Source organism: Salvelinus alpinus, chromosome 6 (genome assembly GCF_045679555.1).
Source record: "Salvelinus alpinus chromosome 6, SLU_Salpinus.1, whole genome shotgun sequence".
NCBI classification, from domain to species: Eukaryota; Metazoa; Chordata; class Actinopteri; order Salmoniformes; family Salmonidae; genus Salvelinus; species Salvelinus alpinus.
Genome location: NC_092091.1, coordinates 44378540 through 44389005, shown reverse-complemented (window position 1 = coordinate 44389005; position 10466 = coordinate 44378540). Strand labels below are relative to the sequence as shown.

The following is a 10466-nucleotide window of genomic DNA, read 5'->3' as shown; positions in this document are numbered from 1 at the left end:
GACCAAGTCTGTAATACTAACATGTTTGAAGCAGACCACCATAGTCCCTGTGCCCAAGAACACCAAGGTAACCTGCCTAAATTACTACCGACCCGTAGCACTCACGTCTGTAGCGTAGACCACCATAGTCCCTGTGCCCAAGAACACCAAGGTAACCTGCCTAAATTACTACCGACCCGTAGCACTCACGTCTGTGAAGTGCTTTGAAAGGCTGGTCATGGCTCACAACACCATTATCCCAGAAACCCTAGACCCACTCCAATTTGCATACCACCCCAACAGATCCACAGATGATGCAATCTCTATTGCACTCCACACTGCCCTTTCCCATCTGGACAAAAGGAACACCTACTTGAGAATGCTATTCATTGACTACAGTTCAGTGTTCAACACGATAGTGCCCTCAAAGCTCATCACTAAGCTAAGGACCCTGGGACTAAACACCTCCCTCTGCAACTGGATCCTGGACTTCCTGACGGGCCGCCCCCAGGTGGTAAGGATAGGTAACAACAAATCAGGGGTGTGTGCTCAGTCCCCTCCTGCATTCCCTGTTCACCCATGACCGCATGGCCAAGCACGACTCCAACACCATTATTATGTTTGCCGATCACACAACCGTGGAAGGCCTGATCACTGACAACAATGAGACAGTCTATAGGGAGGAGGTGCCAGGATAACAACCTATCCCTCAACATGATCAAGATAAAGGAGATGATCGTGGACTACAGGAAAAGGAGGGGGCCGAGCACGCCCCCATTCTCATCTCAGGTTGAGAGCTTCAAGTTCCTTTGTGTCCACATCACCAACAAACTAACAAACTATCATGGTCCAAACACACCAAGACAGTTGTGAAGAGGGCACGACAATGCCTATTCCCCCTCAGGAGACTGAAAAGATTTGCCATGGGTCCTTACATCCTCAAAATGTTCTACAGCTGCTCCATCGAGACCATCCTGACTCGTTGCATCACCGCCCAGTACATCACTGGGGCCAAGCATATTTTTTTTACTTCAGTTTAAAGTAAATACTTTCTTAACACTTCTCTTTCTTAAAACTGGATTGTTGGTTAAGGGCTTATAAACATTTCACTGTAAGGTCTACACCCGTTTTATTCGGCGCATGTGACCAATAAAATTTGATTTGATTGAGTTTTTCAAATTAAAGGCTGACCGGGGTACTGCAGGCTGCTATTAGCTACTAAATGATTCTTATAACTTATTCTGTGTGCGATTTTGGTAAATAATCGGTTCAAGGACTTACATCTGGTGTTATAGAAGTAACTATTGGTACCATGAAAGCGGTCGGCCTTGAACTTTGTGGCTTCAATGAGAGAGGGTAGTTGTTCTCCCCTGCATTAAAACGCTGCACAGCATTTTATGTAAGCTCGCAGGATCAGGTGGCTTTGTGAGGCTAGTCATTCACGTGGCGTAGCTTTTGGCCGGTGCAAGGAGTCTGGCTAGCCAGGCAAGCTAAGTGCTTTGGTAGCATCAATGACTGTATATATGACGGGTAGCATAACTTTCCTGCCTGTACTCAGCATTCAACAAACAGCTCCTCAAACTGGTCAGAATGTGGTACTACACAGAAAAAAATGCAAGCTATGTTCAACAACGTTATGGTCAACAGGGAGCGCCAAAGAATAAGAAATAGATTAGTTACACAATAAGGTCTTATAAAATAGAAGTTGCTTTGCACTCCTGTTCTATGTTCACTGGATTGTGGTTGAATTGAAGAATAATTGACCTCTACTATTGATAGAGAGCATCATTTACTTCAGGAAGCTGAGGGTCTAAAACAGATGTCGTACTTCCATATAAAGTTATGAGTTCTTTCACATCATTGAAGATGAAAGGAGTAGGCCAAGAGAAGATCTATTGACATCCAATTCCTTTCTCATGTTGTCAGTTTTGGTCTGGTCACGAGATGAGTTCTATTTTCAAGTTTCGCTTTCATAGAAGTCATAAAGATAAAGTATTGCATCCTGGAACATGCCATGTCGTGTTGTGGTGTCTCTTGTCGTGATGTGTGTTTTGTCCAATATTTTTATTGTATTTTTAATTTTTAATCCCAGCCCCAGGCCCCGCAGGAGGCCTTTTGGTAGGCCATCATTGTAAATAAGAATTTGTTCTTAACTGACTTGCCTAGTTTAAATAAAGGTAGAAAAAAAGTACCGAGAAAGGTAACAGATTATTTTATTATAGTGGTTAAAATGCTTTGAATGCACGGAAACAGGAAGTAGAGTACGCAGACAACAGCTAAAAACAACGTCACGCTTCAGCCTCGGGAAAATATTTGTTTGTAAGTTCAATTGAATCATATTGCTAGTGATGATAATATTGTTATTGATAGAATTGCTGATTTATCAATGTTAGTTGGTTACATTTACTCACGCTAATTGACTTGCCTTTGATGTTTGCCGTCAGCTGTATTAGTTTGCTCCTGCGTCATGTATGCGAATTGTAAAACATACTATACTATTGTTACTGTTTCTAGTGTAATATGCTTTGTTATTGTACAGAGGTGTTTGCACATTAATAGAGTAATGAAAGGAGTTGGCTAGTTGCTACTTATATGGTAATTGTCTATATGGTTTGGCGTCATGCCAGACATGGGACCTTGTCAGGCGCTTTGCATTTATGCAACTTCGACTTGAAATGTATAATGTACAGCTACAGTATGTCCATGTGAATACTACTAATACTGTATTTATTTATTTTTTTGCAGTTCAACAACATAAACGTTTTCAATATATTCTCTAAAGAAAAGTCACGCCTTGGGAGTTTTATTGAAGACTCAGTTATTAGCGATCTGTCTAGTTTTGCATGGGAACTCAATTCCAGGGCAGAATAACTGTGTTCACTGACACTCACTTGTCCAGGAAACTCAGGGACATCCACAATAATTACTCGACTGCCCAACTATGAAGTAAGTACTCTGTAAATAAAAATCGACAACAAAACAGCAGATCCAATCGTTTTCAATGTAAAGTAACTAAATGTAGACGGGTGATGGACTTGTGTCACATTAAATATTGATGCTTAATAGTGTGGCTCAGTTGGTAGAGAATGGCGCTTGCAAGTTCGCCAGCGTTGTGGGTTTGATTCGCATAGGGGACCAGTATGAAAAAGTACAAAAATGTATGCATTGTCTACTGTAAGTCACTCTGGATAAGATTGTCTGCTAAAATGTTAACAAAGTTTCATGTTGGGCAATAACATGCAACGGAATTACACTGCAACTACAATTTTTCACTTTGAAATGTATGTCAAACCAAAAAAAACATTGATTTCATAGTTTAACAAACCATACAGCTCCATGCACAATGTCTACTTTGAACAATAAAATAAATAAAAAACATTTACTGGAAATACTATGCAGATGCACATTTTTGTAAAATTACAGTAAAATCTCCCTCAGATTTATTCTGTTGTCAAACATTATCTGCACATTTCTTCCTGTAAATGTGTTTTTGTAAAGTTTTCAGTTGAACGTCTTCAAAGTAGTCCTTGTTCATAGTTGTATGATTTGTTAAACTTTGAAATCAATGTTTTTTGTTTGGTATACATTTTAAAGTGAAAAATCTGAGTCTCAATGTAATTACATTACCATGGAATTGCCCTGTTCAAACCCTTGTTTTAACCAGCCCTACTCAGACAGCCCTGAGGACTAAACTGGAGAAGCTGGAGTGTCACTTCACCTGGGGGCTGGAGGTCAGCAGGTACAAGCTGCTCAGTATCAGAGATCACCTGGAGGACATTGGCAGTGACGAGAGCTATCCATGGCTGGGTCAGAAGTACAACTTGTGGGCTTATGTACACCACACCCTGGGCTCCACTAGCATGGCCCTACAGTGCCTCAGTAATAAGGCAGAGGTGGCCTTTCACCAAAACAATCCTTTAGACACAATGGGTCCTTGGCTGCTGGTCCACTATGGAAACCTAGCCTGGGTTCACTATCACCTGGATAACCAGGCAGAGAGCCAGGCGTATGTGACAAAGGTCGCGGCACTGCTACGGGATTACCCCTCACCGTCCCAGGGAGAACTGCACCCCGAGGTATGTGCTGAAAAAGCCTGGACCCTCATGAAGTGTGGCCAGGACAAAAGACAGAAAGCGATAGAGTACTTCCAAATGGCTATTAGGATGGAGCCTGGGAGAAAGGAGTGGCAATCGAGCCACGTCTTGGCCCTAGACTCGGTTATCTTTTCTAAAAGGCAGGAGTCTGAGTTTCTAGAGAAGTTGAGACTTGCCAAGGAACACGATCCAGACAACTTGTATGTAGCAAGTGTTTACCTGTTAAGACTTGGCAGGAGTGGCCAGGTGAGAAGAGAGGAAGCACAATGTCTAGCCAAGCAAATTTTAAAGAAGCCTGCCAGCTGCTATAATGGTATTAAACCCTTACTTCGCTTTTACAGGCAATATTTTTCACATGATGATGCTATTGACCTTGCACACAAGGCTCTGGAAAGACATCCAAATGTGCGTTACCTGAAAAAGCGGCTTGCAAAGTCCTACAAATGGAAAATCAATTCAGGAGGTAGATGGCCTAAGGGTGACAGTCTGAGCCAGAGTTTGATCAACAAAGCCATCAGTGTCTATATGGAAGTGGTCTTACTCTACCCAGAGACGTCAATTAAGGTCAAACTGGAGCTTGCAAGCATCTACGCAAAATCAAGAATTGACAAGAGGGAATTAGCCAATCAGATCTATGAGGAATTACTCGCCAGCGTACAGGATCCATCCAAGTTACAGTTGCTCTACAACCAATACGCTACATACCTGTATTCCGACATTAAGGATTACAATGGATCAATTGATTATCACAAGAAGGCAGCAGAAATACCAAATTCTAACAAATATGGTAGAAAGAGTATAAAAATTTTGAGGAAGATCAGAGAAGAGGGGGGGAAATTTTAAGATGTGGGAGTGTAATTCTGTGTCCTTGTATATATAAAAACGGAACAGAGTCCTGCCTACGGATCAGAGAAGAGGGGGGAAAATTGTAAGATGTGGGAGTGTAATTCTGTGTCCTTGTATATATAAAAACGGAACAGAGTCCTGCCTACGAACAATAAATATGTGATATCACCCAAAGCTTTGGACTTGGCTGTACACTGCGCTTTGTAACTGTTATTCTCTCTGAACTCAGAAATAAAATCTGTTTGACTTGGACTCCAGGAGATCTTTTTTTTTCTTTTTATAATATCCAAAACACTTAACATAAAAATAAGAGCAAGGAGTAAAATTAACATAAAAATATGAGCAAGGAGTAAAATTAACCAATCAAAAAGGTTAACCAAATTGAAGGTGACATACTGTGTGTCTTATTTCGATTGTCTTTGGTCTCTGCCGGGTTACTGTTAAGCAATTTGTGACAAATGTTTTGTCAAAAGCACATAAGTTATTTATTTGTATAAATGTGGCTAACACTTTCAGGGTGCAACTCATACCACAAACCAGTCACACATTCAAACGAGGACATCGTTATCTGCACTGATGACAGCCATCCATAATAAAATGCAACTATTTACCCACTTCTGTAGTGAGACGCATCACATTACCAATTGTTTTTACAACAGCTCTCAATAATGGTTTTATTAAAACTAATATAATTGGGATTAACAACCATTGTTACCATGGTCCCTAACCTGCTTGGCCAGAAAATTCATACAAGGAGACTGCAGACATGACATTCTCAGTCTATGTTCAAACCACCAAGCAACTTTATTCACCGATGCATAGGGTTGTGGACAGTTCCATATGAGCTGCAGATTTTAGAAATAAAATTGAGATTGATTCTTTCTGCAACATGGTCTGAAAATATCTTAAAATGCAATTACTTTCGAAAACAAAATACAAGGGATTCCATACACAGATGGACATTTATGTGGCCAAATTTGTACAAGTCAGAAAAGGGAACTGTCGAAGAGAACAAAATACAAAGTGGATCACACGTTTCCTCTTCGACTCTTCTTGTGGCTCTTTTTTGAACTCCTTGAATAGAGATGTGGCAAAACAAAAGTTGGTGATATACTCACTAAAATGTTTCATTTGATGCTATTCAGACAGTTCAACTACACCATGAACACAGAGCAGCGTTTAAAAAAATATTGTAGATACTAGTATAGTGGTGAGGGTCTTTCTCTTCTTCCATCACTCACCTCTCTGGGGATTTGGAGTGACTGCGATGCCTGTGGCTTCTGTGATGCCCTGGGACAAAATGGAGACAGCTTGAGGTCAGACTGGGCAGGGGGAACTTTTGTTTCAAACATCTTAAAGTCTAATGATTACAGCTGAAAATATATATGTCACACATCACAAATATAAACACTGGTTTGACTTTTTAATCTTGTGCGTTGCAGGACTGTATGGTAGCGATTGCTATGATACCTGGGGACTTTGAGCGGTGACGTCTCTCTCGGGAGCGGTGGCGACGGGGGCTTTTGCTGCGGTGACGTTCTCGTCTGGGGGATGGGCTGTGTGCAAAGGAGAGACAAACAATACAGGCATCATTAATACAGGGCACTGTTTGCAAGTAACCAGGACCCTGGTGAAGAAGTCTCAGTTCATGTATAAATTAAACACTTCAAGTAGGTTCTGTATTATTATATTCAATACCATCAGTTTGGAATTCAAACAAAGGAAAATAAGAAATCCAGCAGAGAACATGGCTACATACCTTCGTCTCTTAGGTGATCTGCTCCTCCTAGACGGAATAAAAAGGATGCACAATCTTTAGTGTCTTGAGGATGTTATAGGAAATTACTATGAACTAGGAATCTTTCAAGACATCTATTAGTGTATGTCGGCACCTACACTGAACCATAAGGGGGGGGGGGGGGGGGGGTCATGCATGTTTGCCCCCACACTTTTGATCTTAAATTACCACCTGCTAATTAATTAATTTTTGCAAAAATGACAAGTGTTTGAGCTAGTAATGTATCAACATTTATCTTAAGAAATTAGCTATGACATAGCCAATGAATCCACTTCAATCAGTGTAGATGAAGGGGAGGAGATAGGTTAAAGAAGAGACTAGGATTGTGTATAGGTGAATTGGCAAGACAAAATATTTAAGTGCCTTTGAAAGGGGTATGGTACCCGTTTGAGTGTCAAGAACTACAACGCCGCTGGGTTTTTCACAGTCAACAGTTTCCTGTGTGTATCAAGGATGGTCCACCACCCAATGAACATCCAGCCAAATTTGAAAACTTTGAAACGCATTGGAGTCAACATGGGCCAGCATCCCTATGGAATGTTTTCGATATCTCGTAGAGTCCATGCCTCAACTAATTGAAACTGTTCTGAGGTCAAAAGGGGATGCAACTCAATATTAAGAAGGTGTTCCGAATGTTTTGTACACTCAGTGTATAGCACAACTTCGGATTTCTTCCCAGTCTAAAAAACCCCGAAAGGTATTAAACATTTGGAAGTTTTTACGGAGCTTCTCTTCTCTCCATTTTTGGTCATGCAGTGCGGTTCACAACGTGATTGTGGTCCTCATTATGAAGTTATTAACGTTACCCAAGATTTCTAAAAATGACATAAGTTGTCACAAAAGATTAGTTATTTTCAGAAGGTAGAAAGAAAGTAATGAGCAAAAAAAAAAAGGAAGCGATTTTATGACTGACGCATGCTAGAATTGGATCGGTTAGGGGTCTCGCGGATCGATGCACTCGTATCGTAAACATTCATTACATCCCTACTATAAACTGAGATACATGCATTGCTGGTTAGTTACCGTCTGGGTGAACGACTGCTGCGTCTGTAGCGTGGAGAGGGCGAGCGGCGAGGCCGATCGTTGTCTCGGTAACTCCGTCTGTGGGGCTCTGGGGTCTGAACTCTCTCTGTCTGTAGACATTTGAACAGACAGGTAGACAAGAGACAGACATGGACAGTGAAACAGAATTCCTCCACCCACTACACTAGTGTAGGTTTACGCAGCTTTACAGTTAGCTTATGCAGGTTATTGGTGGATAGGGGGATAAAGTTAAGACTACTACCTTCTCCTCTTCCTCATCTTCCTCGTCGCTGGTCTCCACCTCATCCAGGTCTTCTTCCAGGGCACTGATGCGTGTGTCTAACAGCTCCGCCTCCTCAAGAACCTGCCTTTTCTGTAGTCAACACACACACAATCAGTGATCTAGGTCAGTGAAACAACGCACGTGAGCACGTACACGGGTAGAAGACTTACCTGAAGCCTGGGAAGGATGATGTCACACATTCTCTCGGAGTGTAGCAGTTCATCAATAAACTCATCAACGTGTTGCAGCTCAAACTCTGAAACAGAGGGTGAGGGGAGAAAGTGCCATTTAAATCAAAAGTAGACAATTTCGGGATTGTGTAATCATTCCATGATACGCGTAAACGTAAGGACTCACCCCCATTTCGGTTCTGACTCTTGATTTTTCTGTAGTCGTTGTACAGTGGTTCCAGGTATTTATAGCAATCCACTGATGTCCCAGTCAACCTCATGTACATGGCGCCAAGCAAGCGGACATATCTATGGTGTGGAAACCATCACAGTGACTTGTGTAAGGTATTTAGGTTCCGATTTTTTAAATCATATTTGTCAAGTTGGGAGTTAGAAGATAATGATAAATGAAAAGTTTTAAAAAACGAAATACAGAAAGGCCTCTTATACTACAACCTGCCTGAAAGCCACATCTTACTTGAAATCCTCGTTTTTGATGAATTCTACAATGATGTCTTTCTCTGGCTGGATCTGCAGCATCTTCAGAGTGAGACACAGGAACGGTGTAGGTTTGATATTTCCGCCATAAACGCCACCGACAAACTTCAGCGCCATGGCTTTGTCAACGACAAGCTCAGCTGTTGATCAGAGAGAAAGACCAGTGAGGAGAAAGAATCAATATGGACTAGGCATAGTTCGCTAGCTAGTACTTCTGATGTGCATAAACCTCAATTGAGAGTAACTAACTAAATGTAACAGGGTAAAATTGACTAGATGCTAGCTAGCGCACTTCCTAGTAGTGTTTACATTTGTGGTATTTGTATTTCAAGCTAACTAGCGTTAGCTAGTTAAGACCATAGAGATAGATAGAGGACTCAGAGGACTTATCTTATATCTGTGGCATTATTGCGTCTATGGACAGTGCCATTGAGGCTACAACCCATATGAAACCCCACCCGGTTGGTTACTTTGACTCCTTTAAAATAGTGGAAGCCCGCAATGGCGCGGCCCATGCTAAAAAGTCATTTTGGCCACACAGGGCCTCTATCATTCTTTATGGCCACAACTCACCCGTCAGTCCAAAGCATTCTTCTTTCCAGTATTTTGATTCATAGATTCGAGTACGAATAATTTTCTCCACCAAGTATTGTGGATTTGTTCCATGTATACTGTTGGCATCTTTAACAGTCCTATTTGCCATCTTCACAGCTCAAAACTGAATGAAAATGTTTTCCCTTGCGAAACGAATTCGCATTTTTACAGTATATCTTCCGGTGCAACAATTTACACTTCCGGGGCAGATTGTGAAGGCGTTCATTGGATGAAACTTTTCAGTCACATGCCAAACACGCAATTTTCTCGTGTAAGGTAACTAACTACGTGTTAAGGATAACTATTTAAAAAAAAGTTTATTTAACTAGGCAAGTCAGTTAAGAACAAATTCTTATTTATTTTTGACGGCCTACCCCGGACGACGCTGGGCCAATTGTGCGCCGCCCTATGGGGCTCCCAATCACGGCCGGATGTGATACGGCCTGGAATCAAACCAGGGACTGTAGTGATGCCTCTTGCACTGAGATGCAGTGCCTTAGACCGCTGCGCCACTCAGGAGCCCTGTGGCTACATCACATGTGCATCTTCATTTAGCTCTATTATTTGTCCTGTCTTTTATTTATTTTAAACTGCTTGGAATTTGATCAATTTAGCCGTTTACTCAAATATGAGTTCCCGTCTCTTTGTGAGGATGGCAGCTAGCTAGTTAGCGCATATTGACAATAGTATTTTCTGGCCAGGGAAGTTTGTTAAAAGCCCTGACGCTATCTTTCATATCAGCGAGAAATTATATAAACTCAGCAAAAAAAGAAATGTCCCTTTTTCAGGTCACTGTCTTTCAAAGATAATTCGTAAAAATCCAAATAACTTCACATATCTTCATTGTAAAGGGTTTAAACACTGTTTCCCATGCTTGTTCAATAAAGTATAAACTATTAATGAACATGCACCTGTGGAACGGTCGTTAAGACACTAACAGCTTACTGACGGTAGGCAATTAAGGTCACAGTTATGACCTTAGGACACTAAAGAGGCCTTTCTACAGACTCTGAAAAACACCAAAAGAAAGATGCCCAGGGTCCCTGCTCATCTGCGTGAACGTGACTCAAGGAGGCATGAGGACTGCAGATGTGGCCAGGGCAATAAATTGCAATGTCTGTACTGTGAGACGCCTAAGACAGCGCTACAGGGTGGACAGCTGATCGTCCTCGCAGTGGCAA

General features: G+C 41.6%; 2 protein-coding genes across 2 annotated transcripts; one reads left to right on the top strand and one right to left on the bottom strand.

The window, feature by feature from the left end:
- The first annotated feature begins 2161 nt into the window (after window positions 1-2161).
- On the top strand, window positions 2162-5171 carry LOC139578740 (interferon-induced protein with tetratricopeptide repeats 2-like). Its single transcript, XM_071406718.1, has 3 exons — window positions 2162-2298; window positions 2725-2925; window positions 3644-5171. Exons 2-3 carry the CDS (start codon window positions 2921-2923, stop codon window positions 4914-4916), a joined length of 1278 nt encoding a protein of 425 aa, XP_071262819.1. The 5' UTR covers window positions 2162-2298; window positions 2725-2920; the 3' UTR covers window positions 4917-5171.
- A 527-nt stretch (window positions 5172-5698) lies between these two features.
- LOC139578741 (pre-mRNA-splicing factor 38A-like) lies at window positions 5699-9487 on the bottom strand. The gene is made up of 10 exons (XM_071406719.1): window positions 9265-9487; window positions 8672-8831; window positions 8381-8502; window positions 8194-8279; window positions 8003-8113; window positions 7741-7850; window positions 6679-6705; window positions 6390-6475; window positions 6161-6209; window positions 5699-5993 (listed from the first exon to the last, which is right to left on the bottom strand). Exons 1-10 carry the CDS (start codon window positions 9392-9394, stop codon window positions 5948-5950), a joined length of 927 nt encoding a protein of 308 aa, XP_071262820.1. The 5' UTR covers window positions 9395-9487; the 3' UTR covers window positions 5699-5947.
- Between the last annotated feature and the right edge of the window lie 979 nt (window positions 9488-10466).